At 43.3% G+C, this 27,314-nt stretch overlaps 1 protein-coding gene across 2 annotated transcripts in view; it reads left to right on the forward strand.

Moving 5' to 3' along the window:
- Positions 1–27,314, forward strand: part of CARD19 (caspase recruitment domain family member 19) — a 69,986-nt gene that overhangs the window by 11,586 nt on the left and 31,086 nt on the right. The window contains exon 1 of one of the 2 annotated variants that reach the window (XM_082264874.1): positions 2,783–2,925. The exons of the other annotated variant lie outside the window; for it this stretch is intronic. Within the exon in view, the coding sequence (XP_082121000.1) occupies positions 2,919–2,925 (7 nt within the window). The 5' untranslated portion in view covers positions 2,783–2,918. Of the gene's footprint in view, positions 1–2,782; positions 2,926–27,314 lie in introns of those variants that run through there. 2 annotated transcript variants of the gene reach the window in all.

The raw sequence follows: 27,314 nt of genomic DNA on the forward strand, positions 1-27,314 counted from the left end.
AGGAAATAACCCAGGAAACCATCCGTCCTTCATTTAGATCATGTCAGGCAGTTGTTTGAGCAGTGTATAATAGAGGATCAGACTGTTGAGTGAACAAAGAAAGGGGTCATTGAGAGGTGTAACGTTTTCTATTTTAGAAATGTTGAAAGGTATGTCATCCTGACATGTCAATAAACTTAAAATGAAGGAAGGCTTAAAGTTATTACTGCCATCTGCAGATCGCACAAACAAATGGTTACTGCTGCCTACACCTGTAACGTGTCTCTATAGCACGGAGCATTGGAAGGGCAACGCTCACAACAAGACACAAAAATATTCCAAGCTCTCCTTACCGACCAGCAGAGGTGGGGGACTTGAGTCACATGACTTGACTTAAGTCAGACTTAAGTCACCAGTTTGAGGACTTGAGACTTGCTTGACTAAAATTAATAAAAGACTCGACTTGACTTTGACTTGGTATTCATGACTTGAGACTTGACTTTGACTTGAAACATATGACTTGAAATGACTTAACTTTTTTAAATTATTAAATATTTGCATTTTCTCAAGATGTGTTAAAGCAAAATTAATGTGCCTGTTATGTTTCTGACACCACAGTCACTTAAAACACCTCAGCGTGTTCTGATTTTTAGGACACTGGCTGTTTAACAATCCCCATTCTGCCCACATTGTCTGAAAACACAGGGGGGAAGTTCCTGGAAACAATTTTGCTAGTCTCGTCGGCACCAGGTACCACCGAGACAGCACCTTATAGTTTGCTTCCACCAAAGTGGTGTTAAGTATACCCCTGTGCACCATGGTCGACCACCTGTCCCACTCCTCCTCCTCAATGGATTCTCCCAAGTCAGTCTCCCCTGCCAGTTGATATGAAGGCTTAGTGGCCGGATTAGTGAATAAGCTATACAATTCCGTGATTCCTCCCCATAACCCAGACCCCCCCCATACATCTGTTTTCATACATGTTCTAGTCGTGATGTCTGTCTGATCATTCTTAAGGGTCCGAAGGAAATGGGTTATTTGGAGGAGGCGATAGGATTCCCCAGGGGGCATCTTCATTGTTTCCCTAAAGTAGGTGAGAGCTCGCACCCGTCTATGATCTAGAAAATGACCTATTCTATAGAGGCCTTTGTCAATCCACCACCTGAATTGAGAAATTTAAAGCCCTGGTGCAAAGTGGGGATTTTTGAAGAGGGAGGCTACCGGTGTGTGGGGGGACCTAAGAGGGTATACTCTACATGCTATATCCCACAGCCGCAAGGAATTGAACAATGTAGGACACAGCACTGCCCTCCATTCCCTAGCAGGGAGCCACATCAGAAGATCCAAAGGCACAGGCTGACAAGCCTGCGCCTCCAGGTAGATCAGTACTTTGACTTGATTTGTGACTTGACCAAAATAAATGACTTGACTTGACTTGCTTGACTTCTAGCAGGGACTCGACTTGGCTTGCTTGCTTTTTGCCACAGTAACTTGGGACTTGCTTGAGACTTGAAGGTTAAGACTTGAGACTTGCTTGTGACTTGCACATGTATGACTTACTCCTATGTCTGCCGACCAGCCTGCGACCAACCGAACTGACCTGTTCAACAGTATGCCTTAAAAACAGGGGTTTAGTTGCACACATTTGCAAATACATGCGTAAGCCACAGATCCCCGACAAGGCACCCCATTTTCTGTGGTCCCAACTCCAAATTCTGAGTGTCTCCAACAATAGAAGCACATGCATTTAAATGGACAGGTGTAGGGCAGGAATACATTAAGGGAGGCCACCCCTTCTTAAAGGCACCGGGGCACACTGAACACCCAGCCTATAGCACCATGGCAGCAAAGGTGTCAGTGCGTCCCCTTCCTTTCCTGACGGGTTGCATGCTCGTATAAGGATCTAGTATGGATTTCGGGGGGGGGGGGGCCTGTGACATTGTTAAAGAAAAATCTGGCATGGGGGGGTGCCCCGCCCCCTCCAAATCCATACCAGATGCAAAGTGCCTGGTTGGTATGGACCAGGGGGGGGGGGGGGGGCCCACGCCATTTTCTTTCAAAACTAATTTTGCCGGCTGACGTTCAGCTGTCAGCGGAAACCCCACTGACAGCTGATAACTCATTGGTTACCTCCTTTGCAACCAGATATATATAGTGTTTTTAAAGGGGGAAAAAAAAAAAACCACAAAAGGCATCAAAAATTGCATCACAAACGCAACTCTGGTGCAACTCCTTTGAAGTATTTTACACGCATCGGCTTTAAAACGCATAGATGTAAACGTGTAGTCGTGTACTATAGAAAGCCATGTTAAATAGTTTAGTGGGTTTCTGCAAAACACACTAAAAAATGCATAAGTGTGAACGTAGGGTGAAAAGTAAAACTACAGAGCGGTCAGTTTTCTGGCTTGTGCTGACCCTCTTCACAGCCAATCACTGGGAAGACCAGTGTGCTGCTGTTTTTTTTCTTTGGCAGCTCTGAAAGCTCAGAGGGGATGTGATCACGTAAAAAAAAGGTATTTATAATGTTTTCTATATCTATACAGAAATTATTTTACTCTTATTTCTATTTTAAACGGAATGGGTTGTTTTACAAGGTGAGGGTTCACATAAACTTTAAGGTTATTTATATTCTCTTCTTCGTGTCATTATTATAAAGAATAACATCTATTGCACGATAGTTTCTTCAGGCAGCGAAGATGTTAAAGTTTGCTGGGTTTTGGAGGCTGTGGGAGCCATTGCCAGCAATGATTCAGTTCCACCTTAAGGGGAGGAAGCTCTGGGTGTAACCTGAAGCTGGGTTTGGTTCCTTGCTGCTGTCACTGACGCTCATCAGAGCTATGGGAGGGACAGACAGACGGATGGACAGACAGCCAAACAAGGAAGTCCTCTATAGATTGCCTTATCACTCATAGGAGGCTGCAGCAATCCTTCATTCCAGCATGACAGGTCAGTGACCACAGACCCTCTGTGTATCATTTATTTCTGTGTGTGGAGGTCATGTGACATGGTGACACTGGCTTGTCACTGCAGAAATAAGAAAGTGACTTTGGATAAGTTTGTGCAGGCTGGTGTGGAGAGTACTGTGCATGCGTCCTCTTCTCTGATATTACAGACCATGCTTGCTATGAAAATAGTATAAACTCCTTCTATATAAGTGGGGTGATCTGAGGACTCGAGTTCAGAACGCCCGCCTCTTCCTTTATGACAGGGAAACGTTGCAGCACTTTGGAGGCAAAGTAGAAAGCAGTAAGGATGTGTAGATCTCTTTAACCCCTAGTAACCAATAAGATTTCACCTTTTATAAGATAAGTGCAGTCAGAGCAATGGCAAATACATTCTGATTGGTTGGTTTTGTACATTGCTTTGTGACTGCACAAATAAAACTGTTTGTGTCAAATCATGGTTAGGGTGCATTCAGACAGACGCTGACACCCGTCCTGTGTGCTGCGTGAAGGCAGCCCATGGAAGTCAATGCAGATGAAGCACATCCTCTGTGTCTCAGAGCTCATCTGATTGAGCCCCTGCTTTTCATAGGGGGAATTCTGAACCATCCCCAGCTTATTTTCATTGGGTTAAGCCCCGTACACACGTACCGATTGTCGGCCGTAAATATTCGGCCGCTGACCGATCGGCCGATTGTAGGATTGTAGGATTGTAGTATGATGCTTCCGACAGCGCATTTTCGGCCGAACAGAATCTGTCGTGCAGGCATTAAAATTTTTGTTGGCCAACACCAGAACGGCCGATTGTTCGCCAGTCGGTACAGAATTCGGCCGACAATCAGCAGATTTGCAAGACTGGGCATGCTCAGAAAGGAAAAAAGACAAGGAAAGTTAACCATCAGATGACATCACTTCTGCAGTCGGCTGTTGTTGGCCGACAAAATTCGTGTGCAGTCTTTTGCACTTTTCAGCGGACAGGACAGCACCGGACAAAAGACGGCCGATCGGTTTTTTTTTAAGTCGGCCATACATAGATTGAAGTTCAGCAGGCATCAGCCAAATTTCAGTCTATGTATGGGAAAGCTGTTTGTACACCCATCAGTCTATCAATCAACTTGTATGGCCAGCCATACACAGAGCATGCATGACCAGCATGTAAGGCCAGCCATACACGGAGCAAATTTCTTCCCTGCAACCCAGGGGAAAGTCGCCCCCGCTGGGAGAAGACCGTGACTACTGCTAGCAGCTATAGAATCCACTAGCAATAATCGCAGGTAAAACTTGGTACATTCAGCCTGCTCATACATGGTTGGGGCAGTGTATGTGCAGGCCATTTGAACTGTGTATGGCCTGCCTAAGGTTTTTCCCAAACAATTGGCACTACTGGCTCCCACCAGCAACACTGATCATTATATTCTGCCAGGGGGAAGGCTCCCTGCTGCCAGAACACAATAGCTGAGCGGGAGTGATTCCACCATCCACCAAGTGTGTGGATGGGGGAATCAGGTCATTTTTTTTTTTAGTTCAGTGCACATGTGCAGCACATAGGGTTGCCACCTCATCCCTTTAAACCAGGACACATAATAATTACACAAGTTCTGTGGCTGAATAAGGTGGTAATTAAACTCACTTAGTGCCTTAAGTGCATTATATTAGGAACAGAACCTGTGTAATTAATATGTGTCCCTGGATTAACCGCTTGGCGACCAGCCACTGTAGTTTTACTGCAACACCGCGAAACGATGTACCTGTGCATCGCTAGCGGGGGCCCATGCACCCATTCACCACAGGGGAAGCTGATCAGCGGGTCCGGCGGGCGCGATTGCCGCCAGGCACCCGCGATCATTCCCCGTGGAGACAGAGCGCTGGCCCACCATTGTAAACATGGCAGACCACTGTTCTGTCAGTTATGTACACAGGGATCCTGTTTTCCACTTATTTAGGAACACAGGTCTCTGTGTTCATGCAGCAAGCCCATCCCTCCACAGTTAGAAAGCACCCCCTAGGGATACATTTAACCCTTTCATCGCCCCTGGTGTTAACCCCTTCCCTGCCAGTGTCAGTACAGTAACAGTGCATATTTTTAGCACTACTGGCGCTAGCACTACTGATTACTGTAGTAATGTCACTGGTCCTCCCAAAAATGTCAGTTGGGTGTCCGATCTGTCCGCCGCAATGTTGTAGTCCTGCTAAAAATCACTGATCACCGCCATTACTAGTAAAAAAAAAAATACAGTATCTCAAAAAAGTAAGTACACCTCTCACAGTTTTGTAAATATTTTATTATATCTTTTCATGTGACAACACTGAAGAAATGACACTTTGCTACAATGTAAAGTAGTGAGTGTACACCTTGTATAACAGTGTAAATTTGCTGTCCCCTCAAAATACCTCGACACACGGCCATTATTGTCTAAACCACTGGCAACAAAAGTGAGTACACCCCTAAGTGACAATGTCCAATTAGCCATTTTCCCTCCCTGGTGTCATGTGACTCATTAGTGTTACAAGGTCTCAGGTGTGAATGGGGAGCAGGTGTGTTAAATTTGGTGTTATCGCTCTCACTCTCCCATATTGGTCACTGGAAGTTCAACATGCCACTTCATGGCAAAGAACTCTCTGAGGATCTGAAAAAAAGCATTGTTGCTCTACGTGAAGATGGCCTAGGCTAAAAGAAGATTGCCAAGACCCTGAAACTGAGCTGCAGCACGGTGGCCAAGACCATATAGCATTTTAAACAGGACACGTTCCACTCAGAACAGACCTTGCCATGGTCGACCAAATAAATGGGGTGCATGTGCTCAACGTCATATCCAGGGGTTGTCTTTGGGAAATAGATATATGAGTACTGCCAGCATTGCTGCAGAGGTTGAAGGGGTGGGGGGGTCAGCCTGTCAGTGCTCAGACCATACGCCGCACACTGCATCAAATTGGTCTGCATGGCTGTCGTCCCAGAAGGAAGCCTCTTCTAAAGATGATGCACAAGAAAGCCCGCAAACAGTTTGCTGAAGACAAGCAGACTAAAGACATGGATTACTGGAACCATGTCCTGTGGTCTGATGAGACCAAGATAAACTTATTTGGTTCAGATAGTGTCAAGCGTGTGTGGCGGCAACCAGGTGAGGAGTACAAAGACAAGTGTGTCTTGTCTACACTTAAGCATGGTGGTGAGAGTGTTATGGTCTGGGGCTGCATGAGTGCTGCCGGCACTGGGGAGCTACAGTTCATTGAGGGAACCATGAATGCCAACATGTACTGAAACAGAGCATGATCCCTTCCCTTCGGAGACTGGGCCGCAGGGCAGTATTCCAACATGATAACGACCCCAAACACACCTCCAAGACGACCACTGCCTTGCTAAAGAAGCTGAGGGTAAAGGTGATGGACTGGCCAAGCATGTCTCCAGACCTAAACTCTATTGAGCATCTGTGGGGCATCCTCAAAAGGTGGAGGAGTGCAAGGTCTCTAATCCACCAGCTCTGTGATGTCATCATGTAGGAGTGGAAGAGGACTCCAGTGGCAACCTGTAAAGCTCTGGTGAACTCCATGCCCAAGAGGGTTAAGGCAGTGCTGGAAAATAATGGTGGGCACACAAAATATTGAGACTTTGGGCCCAATTTAAAATTTTACTTCGGGGTGTACTCACTTTTGTTACCAGCACTTGAGATATTAATGGCTGTGTGTTGAGTTATTTTGAGGGGACAGCAAATTTACACTGTTATACATGCGGTACACTCACTGCTTAAAGTGGAGTTCCACCCTAATTTTATACTTACCTCCATCTTCTCGCTTCGGGTCACCTGAAAAAGAAATGGATAATCGCATTTTTTTTTTTACTTACCTCGTAGCGAAGAAAATATACTTACCTTACTTCCTTTTTCCTCCTTCCGCGGCCGCGGCCCGTCGTCACTTCCTGGCTCTGCAATGATTCCTGGGAGCTGAACGTCATCGCTCCCAGGAATCATTGCGCCTGCACTGGCCCCGACGTCAGTTCCGGGGCGCGCGCATCATCCCCTTCTAAACAGCTTCTGGGCATGCCCAGAAGCTGTGAAGGGATGACGCGCGCGACCCGGAAGTGACGTCGGGGCCGGCGCAGGGCATCGTGGGACCGAAGAAGGCGGAAGAGGACGCCGAAGAGGATCTCGCTGGCTTCAAGCTGCCCACATCTGAGATGGCAGCGCTGGACAAGACGTTTTCAAGGTAAGTATTTGTCCTAACAGGTAAGTGCAACCCGGGACAGATCAGAGGCTAGCCATTGTGGAATGTACTAGCCCTGACTGTCCCGGGGGTATTTTTAAAAAAAAATAAAAATTCCAGGGTGGAACTCCGCTTTAACATTGTAGAAAAGTGTCATTTCTTCAGTGTTGTCACATGAAAAGATGTAATAAAATATTTACAAAAATGTGTGGGGTGTACTCACTTTTGTGAGATACTGTAAATAAAAATGACATAAATCTTTCCCCTAGTTTGTAGACGCAATAACTTTTGCACAAACCAATCAATATAGACTTATTGGGATAAGAATACAAATTGGCCTAAATTGATGAAAAGATGTGATTTTTTTTTTTTTTTGGGGGGAATTTATTTTATAGTAGAAAGTAAAAAATATTGTTTTTTTTTTTTAGAATTGTCTTTTTTTGTTTATAGTGAAAAAAATAAAAATCGCACAGATGATCAAACACCATCAAAAGAAAGCTGTATTTGTGGGAAAAAAGGGACATCAATTTTATAAGAGTACAACTTGGCACGATCGCGCAATTGTCAGTTAACGTAATGCAGTGCTGTATCGCAAAAAATGGCCTGGTCATTAAGGGGGCGAATCCTTCCGGTCCAGAAGTGGTTAAAGGGATGAGGTGGCAACCCTAGCAGCACATTATGCATTCCCGCCACACTGTGGCTGTGCTAGAATGACTGAAGCCAGTGCGCATGCACAGAATGATGTCATCCCCCACTCTGCGGGTTCCTGTACAGATGTCTATTGAAATTGCCCCCGAAGTCGCCAAAAGTAGTGTAGGAAGCAGTTTTGGGAATTGTGCAGCACCGTTGCAGGCAATAGGCTCCGAAATTGACATGTCAGATGGGCCCGATTTGAACGAGGGCTTAGATACAAGTCAGATTTTAGACATCCCCCTGGAACAAAAATGCCTTTTGGTAAGATACTCCCAATAGGAACACGTCTAAAGGGATGCAGGCCCAGCAGCTTTCCTCATTAGTGCTCTGCAGCTGCACAGCTAATCGATAATTTTGAAACCACTCCCATTAGACCCACTCAGCACAGGGGAACAAACAAGGATTTCTTCAGAATATCAAAAGGTAGGAATCTGCATCAAAGATTGTTATAATCCTTGCAATGTACATAGATCACCCAGAAGAGAATGTGTTGTTTTTTTTTTCCCCTCAACAAAAGTGGAGTTACTCTTTAAGTGAGTATATTCCAAGGTTTAGTTCTGCTGTAAATTTTTAACAGCAAAACAGCCGATTTTTTTGGGATAAAACAAATAATGGTTAAAACCCTCCTAATTTTTGCCGTCTGCGTCCCATTGGGGAGAATTCCATTGACTTTCTGTCCTGGAGATGCAACAGGAAGTGAAAGTAAATTCTGTAGTGTTCACTGCAACAGGTGTTCCCATTGGAAGGTTGAACCTCAGCTCAACACAATCTGTGAATAGAGGAGAGAATCTTATGACTGATCTGACCATTCACAGATTGTGTTACAAGCAGTATAATCAATAAAGGAACTTTTTTTTTAATGGAGGAGAAGGAAGGAGAAAGTGTGTCCCCATCAGACACCTGTACTGCTCTTCTGCCAGAAGACTCAAAGCTATTAACCATTGCTGCGTCGGAAATTCAGAAAACTTAGAGATCAGAAGGGACAGGCATCCCTACAGTGAAGATTCCTTCAGGATCCAGCTGCCTGCACATCGTGGGACATACCTAATTACCGGTAATTTTTTATTTTTTTTTAACTTTTTTAATTTGCTTTAAAATGATAGGTATGTTTAAATGTGGTAGTCTCTAATGTTTGTAGCATCGCCCCATTACAATTGGTCTCTTTACCCTTTTTTTGTTCTACCTTGCTCCACTATAGAAAACAAAAGTGAGAAGCAAGCTTTGAGCTTCAGGAGAGTTCTTTTACCTAAAGTTTTACTAAAGTTACCTTTAGCCTGTACCTGCTGAGCTTGACTGCATCTCAATGGGCAACAGTATCTGGATATGTGCTGTGTTACATCCAGAGTTTATAATAAAGATGTACTAATTCCAAAGGGGGGTTTTACTTTATACATTCACAGCATTAAAGAGGCTCCTTCAGAAACATTTAAAAGTCAGCAGCTATAAATACTGTAGATGCTGACTTTTAATATAAGGACCTTACCTGTCCTGGCATCCAGCGGTGTCCTCACCCAAGCCGATTCTTCAGTTGGCTAGTGGGTGCTGGCACCACCATCCTCACTAAGGGAAGCCGGTTCTCGACTGCGCATGCGTGAAGCATGCCGTGCTTTGTGAATGGGCTGAAGACTTTTGGGACCTGTGAAGTGTTCCAGAAGGCTGTGGGGTAAGGAAGGGGGGGGTCAACCGTCCGACTCAGTTCGCAGCAGCGAACTGAGACGGAAGTGGGAGCGAGCACCTGTCAAAACCAGGTACCTGCCCCCCCAAAAGGTGCCAAATGTGGAAGCGTAGGGTGGAGCTCTGCTTTAGTTCCGGTTCACACATGTGCAATGCCAGAAGCCTGCAAATCCACTGCAGGTTCCTGTATCGCACTCAACTCGCAGGCAGTTCACACTGCCATATGCGAATCGCTGGGGGTATCAATACAAAGTTAACGACACCCCAGATCAGTTCACATATTGCAGTGCGAACTGTCAGTTCGGACATAAATCGGATCGCGTAGATGTGAACACCCATGCGATCCGATTCTGGTGTGGAGCAAAAAAAGGGTCCTGTCCGAGTTTGGTCTGAGTGCGATGCGAATTTAGCCATATGATCTGTATGGCTGAATTCGCAGCGCACAGACATCGCATGTAATTTGCAGGGCAGTGCCCTGCGAATCACATGCAATGCCTGTCATCGCATATGTGTGAACCGGCACTTAAGGTAAAAAAAAAACCCAGTACATTTACAACCTGCCCCCCTCCCCCACCCATTCCAATCCTCAAAATTGGCATGAACAGTGAAACACAAAGGGTATGGGAGCAATTGGCTCCTGCAACTACAATGTATTTGGGAAGAGGGAACAGGGGCATGGCTTGCTGGGCACTGTGTATTTGAGTGGATGCACACAGCCCTGGGAGCACGCGTGGGAGTCTTCTTAGCAGCCAAAGAAGGCATGTAGAGTGGGACACGAGGGGTGGTAAATTAATATTAGGAGTTATTTATTCCAGCAGGCAGTGTTAGGATTTCATTACAGCTGAGTTATTGTGTAATCAGCTCATACAGGAGCACAATAGAGATCAAGTTGATCACCAGGTTTTTTCATCTTATGCTAATACAGGGGAAGATGTACTGAACATTTGTTTATTTTTTGCCCCAAAAGGTTCTTTCGGTTACCGCTACCTGGCTTGGTTCATAGTTGCGGGGCAGTCCCACAATGTATAATTAATGTCTAGCAATTTAAAAAGGAGAAAAAAAAACAAACATCCAGGAGGTGGCAGTAATGCCTCTTAAACACCTGTCAGCTGCTGCTAATTATACTGCCCTCTGAAAAGTAACCCTCACAGGTCGCTTTTCAGAGGGGGGTAAGCTTACTGCAAAACCTAAAGAAGCCAAAGAGAAGGTATAGGCTATGTCTACCAGTAACAGAGGTAGGGAATTGTTCTTAAAATTTCTTTTCATGTGCAGGAAGATTTAGGGAAAAGCAATAACGCACCATTAGGAGTTTTAGACTAGAAAAAGCAAAGCCAGTAAGTACTTGTCTATTGTTTGATTTCAAAACACATGTTAATTATGTATATAGAAAAAACCCCACAGGCTATAGCGCCATCTCAGATGTATGGAAATGTGAAAAGATGGCTTGTCATTGCACTTTGAAGTGCCCTATGGGATAAGCCCTATTGATATTTTATTGAAAACGTAATAATAATTTAATTTTCTTTGTTTTTGGATCGGATGTACACTGCTGGTAGGAAATATCAAATCTGTGTTATTTATAAAGTATGAATACCAACATCGCCTGGAGGAAAAGCGATCATGCTGTAAACTGAAACTGCATTTAGCAGTCTGGTAAAGCTAAACCAATATGGAATACCGGTATATAAAACTGCACAGGAGATAACAGCATAAAAATCTCCCTAGTGTGGCTGAAGACACGCGCCCCCCCCCCCCCCCCCAATATGAACAGGTGCATCTCATAAAATAAGAATATCATTAAAAAAAGTTAATTTCAGTAATTCAATTCAAAAAGTGAAACTCCTATATTTTATATAGATGTGTTACACACAGTGACATATTTTAAGCATTTCTTTCGTTTAATGTTGATGAATATGGCTTACAGCTAGTGAAAACCCAAAATTCAGTATCTCCGAAAATTAGAATATTACATAAGACCAATAAAAAAAAGGAGTTTGAATACAGAAATGTTGGCTTACTGAAAAGCATGTCCATGTACAATTTAGTATGCATTGAATACTTGGTCAGGGCTCCTTTTGCATGAATTACTGCATCAATGTGGCGTGGCATGGAGGCGATTAGCCTGTGGCACTGCTGAGGTGTTATGGAAGCCCAGCTTTCTTTGATAGCATCCTTCAGCTTATCTGCATTGTTGGGTCTGGTGTCTCTCATCTTCCTCTTGACAATACCCCACAGATTCTCTATGGGCTTTAGGTCAGACGAGTTTGCTGGCCAATCAAGCACAGTGATACCATGATCATTAAACCAGGTATTGGTATTTTTGGCAGTGTGGGCAGGTGCCAAGTCCTGCTGGAAAATGAAATCAGCATCTCCATAATGCTGGTCAGTAGAGGGAAGCTTGAAGTGCTCTAGAATTTCCTGGTAGAGGGCTGCACTGACTTTGAACTTGATAAAACACAGTGGACCAACGCCAGCAGATCACATGGCTCCCCAAATCATCACTGACTGGGACATTTTGCATTTCATTTGGAAATCAAGGTCCAAGAGTCTGGAGGAAGAGTGGAGAGGCACAAAATCCAAGTTGCGTGAGGTCCAGTGTGAGATTTCCACAGTCAGTGATGATTTTTTTATCTTATCTGTGTATTTTTCACAACTAGGTTAGATTTATGTTCAGTTAACTAATCAGTCTCTATTCATAGATTACCCTTATAAAGCTCCTGAAGAGTGGATGCGACTTCCACGAAACGCGTAGAGCTATGTAATGTCCACACTGATCAGGACACGAATCATGGAATATTTATGGGAAAAAGGACGACCTATTGGTTATACAGAACCTTTACACTCTCATATAGATTTTTGATTTTGAATATTAATCATGTATTATGTAATGGATATGTATATATGTGCCGCTGTATGATATTTTTTATCTGCCTATATATAATTATTTGGATAAGATTCTGATATATGCATGATTTGATATGTGTTTTTCTATTTTGATCCATGTCCATGTCCCTATTGGTTATCTCTCGATTCATTTTTGATTACTTTGTTCTAGTTTTATGACATATGCTGCATGTTTGTTTTTCATCATGTAGCAATAAATAGATCATACTTTTTTATCATGTCTTTTTGATTGGATTATTTGAGACAGCATTGACCTCAAAGTCCCATCACCCCTCCCCCTTTTTCTTCTTGAAACTGAAAATAGTTGACGCTCACAAAGCTGGAGAAGGCTATAAGAAGATAGCAAAGCGTTTTCAGATGTCAATATCCTCTGTTCGGAATGTAATTAAGAAATGGCAGTCATCAGGAACAGTGGAAGTTAAAGCAAGATCTGGAAGACCAAGAAAAATATCAGACAGAACAGCTCGCAGGATTGTGAGAAAAACAATTCAAAACCCACGTTTGACTGCACGATCCCTCCAGAAAGATCTGGCAGACACAGGAGTTGTAGTACACTATTCCACTATAAAGAGATACTTGTACAAATATGGTCTTCTTGGAAGAGTCATCAGAAGAAAACCTCTTCTACGTCCTCCCCACAAAAATCAGCGTTTGAACTTTGCAAATGAACATATAGACAAGCCTGATGCATTTTGGAAACAAGTTCTGTGGACCGATGAGGTTAAAATTGAACTTTTTGGCCGGAATGAGCAAAGGTACGTTTGGAGAAGAATGGGCACAGAATTGAATGAAAAGAACCTCTGTCCAACTGTTAAGCATAGGGGTGGATCAATCATGCTTTGGGGTTGTATTGCAGTCAGTGGCACAGGGAACATCTCACGAGTAGAAGGAAAAATGGATTCAATAAAATTTCAGCAAATTTTGGATGGTAACTTGATGCCATCTGTGAAAAAGCTGAAGTTAAAGAGAGGATGGCTTCTACAAATGGATAATGATCCTAAACACACCTCGAAATCCACGAGGGATTGCATCAAGAGGCGTAAACTGAAGGTTTTGCCATGGCCTTCACAATCTCCTGACTTCAACATAATTGGAAATCTATGGATAGACCTTTAAAAGAGCAGTGCGTGACAGACAGCCCAGAAATCTCAAAGAACTGGAAGACTTTTGTAAGGAAGAATGGGCAAAGATACCTCAAACAAGAATTGAAAGACTCTTGGTTGGCTACAAAAAGCGTTTACAAGCTGTGATACTTGCCAAAGGGGGCAGTACGAGATATTAACTCTGCAGGGCGGCCAAACTTTTGCAGACACCATTTTTTTGTTTTCTGTTATTTTGAAAGTGTCAATGTTGGAAATAAAATCTAACTTTTGTTGACATAAAATCTAACTTTTGTTGACATAAAATCTAACTTTTGTTGACATATTATAAGAATGTCTAATCTGTAATTTGATGCCTTTTGGAGATTTTTCCATCTTTGCTTGGCTTCTTTATGCACATTAATACAAATTTTTACCTGGGGTGCCCAAACTTTCGATCCCCACTGTATATGCAGGTGTTGGCCCACTGTGTTTTATCAATCCAAAGTCAGTGCAGCCCTCAACCAGGAAATTCTAGACCGCTTCTTGCTTCCCTCTGCTGACCAGCTTTATGGAGATGCGGATTTCATTTTCCAGCAGGACTTGGCACCTGCCCACACTGCCAAAAGTACCAATACCTGGTTTAATGATCATGGTATCACTGTGCTTGATTGGCCAGCAAACCCGCCTGACCTAAACCCCATAGAGAATCTGTGGGGTATTGCCAAGCGGAAGATATCAGACACCCAACCCAACAATGCAGATGAGCTGAAGGCCGCTATGAAAGAAACCTGGGCTTACATAACACCTTAGCAGTGCCACAGGCTGATCCCCCTCCATGCTGCATTGATGCAGTAATTTATATAAAAAGGAATCCCAACCAAGTATTGAGTACATTCTATACTGTACATGGACATACTTTTCAGTAAGCCAACATTTTTTTTTTTTTTTTTATTGGTCTTATGCAATATTCAAATTTTCTGAGATACTGAATGTTGGGTTTTCACTAGCTGTAAGCCATTATCTTTAATATTAAAATAAAGAAATGCTTGAAATATATCACTCTGTGTGTAATGCATCTATATAAAATATGAGTTTCACTTTTTGAATTTAATTACTGAAATAAATTAACTTTTTCATGATATTCTAATTTCATGAGATGCAGCTGTAAATACTGACTTGCTGAAGGCCACTGCAATAAACAAAGGCGCCAAACTCCAATGAAATCATCTCAGTTTGACAGCTCTATTAAAAGCACACACTCTAGCTTCTAGCTTCCACCCTTGGGCTGCCTGCTAACGCATTCCACCTTCCAGGCTTAATGTACGATTAAAGTGGAGCGTTTGGGGATGATAAAAGTTTAGTCCACATCTACAGACATCCACAATCTAAAGGCCCGTACACACAATAATTTCCCTTCAGATTTTCTTTCGTCCGATCTGCCGATTTTCGGATTGTTAGTATGGTGCTTTCGACAACCGACTCCGACTTTTCGGCCGACAAAATCCTGATGTGCAGGTTATATAATTTTTATCGTCCGTCAACACAACGTCTGATTTTCTTCTTATTAGTACAGTTTTCGACGGAAAAAAAAATCTTAAGAGCAAGACTAGGCATGCTCAGAGACGAAAGAACACATACAGAGCAATCCAACACAAGACATCAATTCTGAAGTAGAATTCTGTTGTACGGCAAAATTCGAATTCGAAAATAACCTCTTCACTTTTCACATCAGACTAGCATGCCACAAAAAACGGACGACAGATCGTTCGATAATCTGATCGTGTGTACGGGGCTTAAGACTAACCTATCTAACCATGTAATGAAGAAATCGCTATACATCGCTATAATCGATCTGGTCCCACTCTGAGCTGTTAGCAGAGGCTTCGCTGTGGATGTGGGTGCAAAGGAGACAGCTGACAACGGAAGCCCCATAGTAACTCTATGGGTGACGTCACTTCCCATTCATTTCACAGCCATTGTCGGCTGTGTCCTCTGCAGAGCTTCCGCCACTGGAGACCGGATCGGATTGGCTTCAAAAAAGGTATGTATTCTGATATCTTCTTTACAGGGCTAGATAGATTAGTGTTAGATTGTAGATGTAGAGATTTTAGTGTAAGGGTGGACTTCCCCTTTAAACACAAATCATACCAGGCATGCTAGTAGTGACAATAAACAAGCTGCATTCCTTTGCACTTGTTAAAAGCCTTCTAACAGCTTGTTTATTGACAGCCAGCATTCCCATGTGATCTGAGTTTAAAACTCCACCCTGCAACTGAAGATTGTTAAAGAAAGCTGCTTGGAGCATGCTGAGAGTACCCATGCATCGTCTGGGCGCAGGTTATGCTCTGTATAATGCATGTTTGCTGGTGTGCATGGTTCAGGGGTGATGCATTGCATTGTTGGAACGCATCGCACTGTTTTTTTTTTTTTTTTAACAACGCAAAATTACATTTCATTCCTTTCTTTACTGCAATGCTGTGCAACGAGCTGCAGTATAGTGCATCACAGTGTGCTGCAAAAGAATGCAACTGGTACTACTTTTTTTTTTCAGACAGTTGGTGTGAACTGAAACAATAGGATGTAAGGCAGAGTGCCTGTCTATGCATTGGGACTGCGTTGGGTAACATATGATTTATATGGGCTTAATGCTTGCTGTACACACTGCTATACAAGATGAAGTATGTGAAGTGGATTTACTAAATGCAAATAGACTGCAGGTGCACACATTTTCTGCAAAGCTTAGTAAATGTGGTTAAGTTCTGCTAATTTCATTCTACCATGAGCAAGCAAAAATCTTTTTTTTTTTGGGGTATTTTTATTGCACCTGATTGGGTGTTCTTTACAAAGTGAAGCATTACCAAATTTAAATGTACTAAAGGAAATGAGGGCAGCTGCACCTGCAAACTGCATACTATATGGGGTTGATTTACTAAAGGCAAATAGACTGTGCACTGTGCGAAGTGCAGTTTCACCCTACAAGTACAGTTGCTCCAGGACTTAGTAAATGAGGTAAAGCTTCAAATGAATCATCTATGCCCTGTTTTAAGCTGGCTGTACATTGATCGAAATTCGGGCGGGTTCAGCAGTACCTGGCCAAGTTTAGATCTATGTATGGGCAGGCTGGTTGTACACAACTTAATCTATCGATTGACTTTTATACAACCAGCCTGTCAAGTCTTTCCCAAACGATAAGTGCTGCTGGCTATAGCTGGCAACACTGATCATTCTATTTTGAAGGCAGGGAAGGCTCCCCACTGTCAGAATTTTAATACCACAATGGGAAGTATTCCCCCATCCACCTCGAATGCGTGGATGGGGGAATCAATCGCCCCTTTTCTTTTTTTCGTTCAACCTGCTGGTTGAACAAAAATAAATAAATCATATAGGACTTGCCTTAAAGCAGAGTTCCACCCAAAAGTAGTACCTCTGCTTATCTGATTCCAACCTTCTCCTCCGGTGCCACATTTAGTGCCTTTTGGGGGAGCGGGTACCCTTTATTTTTTGACGGGTATCCTGTCCCCACTTCCATCAGACCTCGCCGTCGCAGCTATAAGCTGGTTTTGGTAACTTTTCGTTAGTGTGTACAGCTGTCTCTCTGACAGCAGCCGGTCTAGCGACTGCCTTTTTGTCGAAGAGAATTGCTATAAAAATTGGCACTTGCAGCCAATGGCTATAAGCGTTGATCTGTTAATTCTGTCAGAATTCAATAGAACTGCAGGGGAAATCGCCGCACCAATATTGCTTTTATTGATACGGTGATCTGTCAGTTTTTTTCGTTCAACCATCAGTGTTTACTTGGCTTTACTGAAAACCTTTTCCTCCTTGTATAGCTGATCTCATAACTCAACAGTTGATAAGAAAGGAGGCAGAGTAATAGCACAGTGTGTGTTTGCTTTTACTGATGGCTAATCTAAAAGTCTCTGTTTTATTACGATAAAAATGTAGCAAACAAACATAAAAATCACAAAAATGACTTTATGACATAATAACTGACATAATAACTTAAAGTACTACTAAAGGCAAAACTTTTTTTTTCTTTTCCGGATAGAGTGAAGAAGGATTAGAACATCTGACAGTTTTTTTATTGCTGTCTGTGCCTCTGTTAGGGAGATTCACCCTCCTTTTTTTTTTTTTTTTTTTTGTCATTTTTTATCGTTCTAATTAAAAGTGAAAGTAAAAGAAAATCCCAAATTTTGGGTTGTCACAAGAACACATGAAAGGCAAGCACCGATCCAGGTGGACTCCCCATTCATTAGCCCCTCTATTGTGTGATTAGGCACCGGTCTGATCTGTGATCGTAACAATCCAAGCATTCAAAGAACAAAGGTTGACCACACTCTAAGGGTCCTTTCACATGGCGCAAGCTCCGACACGGTCCATTCTGCTCAGCGGGGGATCGATCCGCCGATCCCTGCAGAGCAGGCGGATGACAGCTCCGTCTCTGCTCTGTGTGCAGAGATGGAGCTGTCAGATCCCTGCTGTCCTCTATGGGGAGATCAGATGAGAATGGACCGCCTGTCCGTTCCTATCTGATCCAATCTGCCAGACAGATGGAAAATAGGGTTTCCATCCGTCTGGATTTCACAGACAGATAGCAGTGAGTGTCAGCGGACATGTCTCCGCTGACATCCGCTGCCCATAGGGGTGCATGGAGCATCCGGTCCACTTGAAAAACTGACAGGTGGATCGGATCGGATCACCCGTGTGAAAGGACCCTAATTGTCAGGAAAATCCAAATTTTATTATGTAAAATCCATATTACAAAGACCTCACAGCTTCCAGACTACAGGATGACAGCAGTTGCTAATGCTTTTCATGCAGAATGCACTTAGTAAAACGAAACTAAAACAAATGACTAAGCGCATTCTATGGGAAACGCGTTAACAACTGCTGTCATCCTTTAATCTGGTAACTGTAATACCTTTTTGATATGGATTTCCTTGGCCATTGGAGTGCGGCCAACTTTTGTTCTTTTCATGCTTGTCACCAGAACAGTAATAGATGGGGAATCTTCCAGTGGGGACAACAAGGGATTCCCTCACTCTGGAGGGATTTTCTCTACCTTCATGTTTGGCTATGGGACAGGAATTGAAGGGAAATCTCCCCAAAGGGACACGGATGGCAAAAAAACTTGACGGGTTATAACCCTCTCATACTCTAAAAAAAAAATGAAAAACATTTTGCCTATAGTGATACTTTAGAGTTCATCTCCAAATAAAATTTGTCTACCACCCAACTACACTCCCACCCATTCTTAACCTTTCTTCCAAATAAAAAAAATCTTTGAAAGCAGTTTTTCACCCACCTGAGTCAGATGTCTGTGTCCCTCACCGGCGCCTCTTCCAGGAGGGGGAAAGCACTGCGGTCAGGGCCTGTTTGTTTAAGCACTGTGTATTGTAAATTAAAAAAAAAAAAATGTTGTTTTTTTACCTATTTTTTACCCATTTTTTGCATCTCAGTGCTGCCGATCTCCCACCTGTTTAGCCACTCCTGTCTACATCTTGTTCCAGCATTAGTTGCATATCACTGCTTAGGGCTAGGAACTTCTCTCTGATGCCAGTCTAAACCCACTTGAGCTATCCATCAGGAAACTGTTACGGTGCAAAGCCAATCAAAAGCAGCCAAGGCATTCCCTGCCCTGCAGTCACATGTATACGGGGGTGTGTATATGTGCAAGAGCGAATGCCTTGGCCGCCTATGATTGGCTTTGTGCGGTGACAGCTTCCAGCTGGATAGCTCGGGTGGGTTCAGACTTGGATCAGAACTCCTCCTACCTAGAACTGACTTCTTAATATTGACAATAATGAACCATACATGCATAATGTGTGTTGGCAAGGCCTTAAGGAGGAACTAAAGGGAGCTAAAACTTACCTTTCTTCCAAAGTTCCCTGTCCTTGCAAGCGCTGTGCACTGGTCTTCGGCCAACTTCTTTAGCTGGCGTAGTATAACCATAGCAGCCAACTGTCCCTGATTTCGAGGGACTGTCTCTGGTTTGGAACAAAGTCCCTCTGTCATTCCTTCCTCTTCATTTGTCCCTCAATTTGGTCTGATCTAGTTGTTTTTAAAATGCACTTTCAAAAAGTGTTTCCCAGTGCTAAGCCATTTCATCCAATTTCTAAATTGCTAAAATCTCATAAACCAATATAAAGGAATTGTAGTGGTTAAAAAAACACTTGTGGGTTTAAGTAATCATTTTTGCACCTTTTTAAGGGGGTGTGATGGGGGGGGGGGGTGTCCTATGCCTCCATACTTTTGCTTATAGGTGTCCCTTGTACCCATCTCAGAAAGTTGGGAGGTATGTTATGACATCACTCATAATAGCAAATTGCAGCCTAAGGCTTCGGTCACACTGAATCCAACATTGAATTAAAGTGAAGTCGCACAATTTCACAGTCGCATGTCAGATATGACTTGGAAAACATCTGTGCCGATATCTATCCAAGTTGCACCTAAACTTGCAAAAAGTAGTGCAGGGACTACTTTCAGAATCAGTGCAGCTCCGTCGGAGTCACACTAGTTTGACCACTTCCATTGCGGACAATAGGGTGCAACTTATTATGCAGTTTTAAACTATCAAATTGCAATCACAGGTGTGAACAGGAGGCTTTAAGTGAAATGTTAACACTATGCATTAATGCTTCTCATCACGTTAAACATGTATCAAGTTATTTCATTTTAGTAAGTCTATGAAAAGTTCTTCAAAATCAGGAGCAGGTTGAGTTCTCTAAGAGCATCCTTGAAAATTATTTTTTTAATTGTTGGCACCTGCACACCAGCCTGTGCCTAGAACATTCTCCTATAATAATACCAACACCTGCCCATGGTGCTTTTATACAAGGGCACACATACACAAGAACAAGGGCATGCCACTGCAGGAGCAATCTAAGTACAATAAAGTATGTTAGAGGCCTGTATTCTATAGAAGGAATGTAGTGTGCCCTGTTCTTCACTATGGATCTCTAGGCAATAGGGCACAAACAGTGCATAGGAAGCATTTTGTATGTATGTATACACAGATCAACCATAACTTTATGACCACTGACAGGTTAAGTGAGAAACATTAACTACACTGCTCAAAAAAATTGAAGAGTATGGCATCAAGTCAGTTAAACTCCTGGGGTATTGATCTGGTCAGTTAAGTAGTAGGAGGGGTTGTTAATCAGTTTCAGCTGCTTTGTTGTTAATGAATTTAACAACAGGTGCACTAGATCGGCAACAATGACACGACCTCCAAAACTCGAATCGTTTTACAACGACACTTTTTTTCCCTACTCATGTTTTCTGACTGTTTTTCACTAGTTTTGCAGTTGGCTAGGGTCAGTGTCACTACTGATAGCATGAGGCAATACCTGGACCCTATAGAGGTTGCACAGGCAGTCCAACTCCTCCAGGATGGCACATCAATATGTGCCATTGCCAGAAGGTTTGCTGTGTCTCCCAGCACAGTCTCAAGAGAGAGCATGGAGGAGATTTCAGGAGGCAGGCAGTTACTCTAGGAGAGCAGGACAGGGCCGTAGAAGGTCCTTAACCCATCAGCAGGACCAGTATCTGTTCCTTTGTGCAAGAAGGAACAGGATGAGCACTGCCAGAGCCCTACAAAATGACCTCCAGCATCTGAACAAAAATCCTGGGCTCAACAGTTTAATCTATTTTTAGATTCTGGGCTCCGCTGTTCAAGAAAAATGAAAATTAGATGTCATGGTCGCATCAAGGATAAGCGGCAATATTTATTTTTTTCTTGGGATTGGTTATCTTTTACAGTCAAAGTAAGATCTTCTCTATTGGCCATGGTAGGAACACAAAATATAACTTCATGTGCTGTGTTTGCCTAGCTCCTGGGATTTCACAAACTCTTGATTTACTGTATTCTAAAAATTACAGGTAAAATTGCAGCTATTTTGGGAAATTCATAATTTGGCAACTTCTACTACACTATAGAACAGGGGACTCCAAACTTTCTGAACAAAGGGTCAATTTCAGACTTTTGGGGGCCAGACTGGGGCCATAGGAAGTAGAAAATGTCCTGGGATCGGTAGGAATAAACAGTGCCCCATCTTTGGTGTCAGTGAGAGGAATTTTGGCCCATCATTGGGTAGGAAGAATTATGCTCCATCGTTGGTGCCACTGGGAGGAACTGTGCCCCATCGTTGGGGTCATTAGGAGTAATTGTGCCCCTTTGTTAGTGTCAGAGGGTGAAATATTGCCCCAAGGGTCATTTAAAAGCAAGCAAAGGGCCTCAGCTTGGAGACCCTTGTTATAGAAAGTGCATGTTTTGGACTTTTGTGTGCAAATTAGTGAATATGGAAAGTGTGACCAGGCATATGACCACAATAGGCTACCATGATGTTCGAAATTTGGTCCATATATGAAAAGTACTAGTGCTGACCACTATGACACCAAATCAGCAGGGGAGCCCTGTAGGGTGAGCTTTTAAAAGCAGTGGCTCCTGAACCACTTTGGTAAAATTTTGGCACAAAATGATGTTGGTTACAGTATGTGATCACTGAAAATATACTTACCTTTTAGCTTGCTGAAAACGTGTTTATATACAAGGCCCTTCAGATAAGGTTTTTCATGCTTGAAGGTTGTATAACCCAAAAAACAAAAATGTAATATATTGCAGCCTACTACGCTTTGTACAGTATATGACGGCTGCATTTGTTTTTAATTTTTAGGCTTTTTTTTTTTTTAATATTTTGTGATTCTACCAATAACGTATTTACTGACTTAGGTTGACAACATTCACTGTGCTGTACAGTGGCGGCCAGTGTGTTGGGGGCGCAGGGTCACCGCCCCCCCTATCCATGCGTCCGGCCCCCTGATCTGCATGCAGGGGTGCCGGACGCATGGAGTTCAATGGGGCTTTTTCACTGCTGGTCACTGCATTGAAGGGGGCATGCACGCTGGTCACTGCATTGAAGGGGGCATGCGCGCTGGTCACTGCATTGAAGGGGGCATGCACGCTGGTCACTGCATTGAAGGGGGCATGCACGCTGGTCACTGCATTGAAGGGGGCATGCACGCTGGTCACTGCATTGAAGGGGGCATGTACGCTTGTCTCTGCATTGAAGGGGGCACACTGGTCAGTGTTTTTAAGGGGGCACGCTGGTCTCTCTGCTTTGAAAGGGGGCACGCTGGTCTCTCTGCTTTGAAAGGGGGCACGCTGGTCTCTCTGCATTGAAAAGGGGGCACGCTGGTCTCTCTGCATTGAAAAGGGAGCACGCTGGTCTCTCTGCATTGAAAAGGGGGCACGCTGGTCTCTCTGCATTTAAAATTACTAAAGGCCCCCTTCACACTTTTGCGACCTCAAAGTCACGCAATTTGTTTTACAGCGATTTTTGCCGCAAAGCAATGCCTATTACATTTTTCTGTTTTGTCTCATTCTTCTTGATCCTTCTCCTAATGCAGAGGGGGTTGTTCTGTATCTGATAACTGATTAAAGCGGAGTTCCACCCGAAATTTATACTTACCTCCATCTTCTTGCTCCCGGTCACCTGAAAAACAAATGGATAATCGCAATTTTTTTTTTTTTTTTTTACTTTTAGAGAAAATATACTCACCTTACTTCCTTCTTCCTCCCCTCGGCGGCCACGGCGATTCGTCACTTCCTGGCTTTTGCAATGATTCCTGGGAGCTGAACGTCATCGCTCCCAGGAATCATTGCACCGGCCCCGACGTCAGTTCCGGTGCGCGAAGTGACGTCGGGGCCGGTGCAGTGCATCGTGGGACCGAAGAAGAAGGAAGAGGACCGAAGAAGACGCGGAAGAGGATCGCGCTGGCTTCAAGCTGCCCACACCTGAGATGGCAGCGCTGGACAAGACATTTTCAAGGTAAGTATTTCTTCTGAAAGGTAAGTGCAACCCAGGACAGATCAGAGGCTAGCCATTGTGGAATGCACTAGCCCTGACTGTCCCGGGGGTATTTTTATAAAAAAATGTATAAGCAGGGTGGAACTCCGCTTTAAAGACCAGCAGAAATGCCCAGGAAGTTACAAAATCTCTGCAGGATCAACTTTTTTTTTTGCATTCATTAAACAAATAAATATAACAACTTTCTGTATATACAGTATTCCATATTTCCAGACCAAAAGGGAAACAATAGTGGAGGTTGCTTGTTTGGGTTTGTAAAGTATCTGTTTTAAATACACACTGCGGAGAAATCAACGCTTCCACATAGAAAACAGAGGTGGATCTTTGCAGCATGCTGGCAGGGACAGGCTTTTCTACTCGGGTTGTGACTACAGAGTCAAAAACTGACAAAACCAGATTCTTTGCTTTTATGGCAATTTGAGGAGCGGGTTTCTATATAGATTTTTTTTTTTTTTTTTTTACAGTGTTTTTGTATAGTCCAGGTTATTGTTTTATGGGTGGATTATCACTGCAGCAGTGTGAAAATGAATTATGATGATGATGAAAAATATAGCACTGTAGATGACTAGCGTAGGAGTCTAGCGAGGATTTAGAGATTTGCCTCTGGAAGTTTTTTTCGCATAATGCTTTGGTTTACAGGGGTGATTGTATGTATAATTTAATCTTTTCCTGCATGCACCCACCCAGCCTGTGATTAGTTAATGAAGGAGCAGCAGTACTTGGATAAATTAGCTGATCTGCTTTACCCTGCTTTACCCAACTGTTATCAGGTTCCTGACATTTTGACTATTTTACATGTTTTAACCATAGTGGGGGCTAGAGTTCTGCCCTTCCCTCTCCCAGTCTGAGTTCTGCTATGCAGGTGAATACGGCAGGCTGAGTGCAGGACATGTTTTAGGTTAATGTGATAGTAAAAAAGAATTAAACACTGTACAAGCCTAACTGCAGCTATTTTTTTTGCTTTTGATACAGTTTTGGAACAGTTATTTCTGTAACTGACCATTGGAGATGTAATGTCAATACATTGCACATGTACCTGGAATGGGCTTAGGGTAGTGGTTGCTGCAGCCACATCCAGCTGGAGACTGGAAACATCACAGATCAGTGTACATATTTGCCAGCACACCACGGTTCTTCAAATAACGACCAAAGGTTTTGGTAAAGAATGATCACAGTGGAAAAAGTGCAACATTTCAAAGCCACATAGGACCCCTTCATCAGGCCTGTGGCTGACAAGTGGGGTTCTGCGCATTTCCGAAACTTTGCACTTTTTCCACTGTGATTTGATCATTCTTAAAGCAATTGTAAAGTCTTGTTTTTTTTTTTTCCCTAATAAAAATAACAAATCTCTGATACTTAGTGTCGGTTCACACTATGGGGATCCGACAAAGGTCTCTTTCACACGGGCGTTCAGTTTTTTTTGGCCGTTCAGGTCCTTTTTTTTTTTTGCAACGGACACGGATGACACTTGTGTCATCCGGTCCGTATGTCCGTTTTTCATCCCATCCGTTTGCGTATGTATGTCTATGTAAATACGGATGTCAGCGGATGACACCACTGACATCCGTTTTTGCGTCCGTTCCATTTTTTGAACGGAAGAAAAAATAGGGTTCTCTTCCGTTCCAAAAAACTGAACTGAACGGAATTGACGAAAAACGGATGTCAGCAGATGATTAGACGTTATACATTATGTCCGTTTTTCATCCGCAAATGGATGGGATGAAAAACGGACATACGGAACGCCCGTGTGAAAGAGCCCTTAGGGAGCGACCTGTGAAGTCTCGTGCACCGCGACATCGGCGCGACTTGCACGGACTTCATAAAATGAATGTCTATGCAAGTCGCTCCAGGTCGCCCCGAAGTAGTACAGGACCCTTTTTCTAAGTCGGAGCGACTTGTGTTGCTCCTATTAGAACCTTTCCTGTACCACACAATGGACCGCGATGGTGCACGACTTGTCAGGCTGACCAAGTCGCCTGACAAGTCGTACTAGTGTGAACCGGCACTTACCTGCTCTGTTGCAGTGGATTTGCACAGAGCAGCCTGGATCCTCCTGTTCTCTGATCCTGGCCCCTCCCTTTTGTTCAGTGCCCCCACAGCAAGCGGCTTGCTATGGGGGCACCTGAGCCGAGCCATAGCTCCCTGAGTTTATTCAGACACGGAGCCCTGACCCGGCCCCACCCCCCTCTCTCCTGATTGGCTAGCTGACTTTGACAGCAGCGGCAGCCAACAGGAGGGAGAACAGAACGCTGAGACACTCGTGGACATCGCTGGACAGAGATGGGCCTCAGTTAAGTGTTAGGGGGGCAGCAATAAAACATTGTCTGAAGCCTTTACTAAGAACAGGTTGCAAAATGAAATCTCCCCAACATGTACACAAACAACAATAAAAATCATGCAGAAGTTCTTACACTTCCCTGCCATATCCAAAATAAAACATTTATCTGAGGTGTACAGTTTTTCTGTGCAGAGTATAGCTTAAAGCAAACCTGTGCTCTGCCCAGTGAAGGTCAAAGCAACAAGTCCCCTTTAACCACTCCAGCTCTGGAAGGTTTTACCCCCTTAATGACCAGGCCATTTTTTGCAATTCGGCACTTTAACGAAAAATTGCGTGGTCGTGCGACGCTGTACCCAAACACAATTGATGTCCTTTTCCCCCACAAATAAAGCTTTCTTTTGGTAGTATTTGATCACCTCTGCGGTTTTTAGATTTTGCGCTATAAACAAAAAAGAGCGACAATTTTGAAAAAACACCATATTTTTTACTTTCTGCTAAAAAAACATTCCCAATAAAAAAATTTAAAAAATCTAATTTTTTTATCAGTTTTGCTACATTATTTTTGGTAAAATCCCAAAAAGCGTATTTTAATAGGTTTGCGCAAAAGTTATAGCATTTACAAACTACGGGATCGATTTTTGGAATTTTTATTTATTTTTTTTGTTTTATTAGTAATGGCGGCGATCAGCGATTTTTAGCGGGACTGTGACATTGTGGCGGGCAGATCAGACCCCAACTGACATATTTGACACTTTTTGGGGACCAGTGACATTAATACAGTAATCAGTGCTAAATATTATGCACTGTTACTGTATAAATGACACGGGCAGGGAAGGGGTTAACACGGGGGGGGGGATCAAAGGGGTTAATGTGTGCCTAAATATGCTTACTAACTGTGTGGGGGAATAGATCTGTGACAGACACAGAGAGCTCGCAGTTTCAGCTTAGCTGAAACTCCTGATCTCTCCCTGCCTTTCTGACAGAAGATCCGCCTACTTTGTTTACATAAGCAAGCGGGTCTTCTGTCAGTTTATCTGACGATCATGGGAAGCCGGCGGCAAACAGCTGGAGCGTGCGCGCCGCCGAGACCTCGTGCACAAAATCACGTAGCGCTATGTGATTTTGCGCAGCCGAGCCGCCCTGTCGCAGTAATACTACAGTGGGCGGTCGGCAAGAGGTTAATGATCCTTCTACAGCAGCACATATTCCAGTTTCATTCTTTCTCTATTCAGCTGTTATGTGCAAAAAAAATATACCCAATATGTCTGGGTAGAAAGGAGCATGTGACTATACTGTGGTTTGTGATTGGCCCAGCGCTGTGGGCAGGGAGAATGTGCTCAACTAGAGTGTTTTGGAGCTTACATAGGCCCTCCTTCCTCGTTCCCATAGTGATCGGGGAGTGATAGAAAGGTGGGGAGTATGTGCTGCTGGGTAGGGAGGCAATACCATCTCCATACCATTGTCAAACACGCAGTGCCTTGAAAAAGTATTCATACCCATTTAAAATATTCAACATTTTGTCATGTTACAACCAAAACTGTAAATTTATTTTATGTGATAGACCAACACATAGTGGCACATAATTGTGAAGTGGAAGGGAAATGATAAATGGTTTTCAATTTTTTTTACAAATAAATATGTGAAAAGTGAAGCGTGCATTTGTATTCAGCCCCCCTGGGTAAATACTTTGTAGAAC

The sequence above is a fragment of the Pelophylax lessonae genome (genome assembly GCF_965119305.1).
Source record: "Pelophylax lessonae genome assembly, chromosome: 8".
Lineage (NCBI taxonomy): Eukaryota > Metazoa > Chordata > Amphibia > Anura > Ranidae > Pelophylax > Pelophylax lessonae.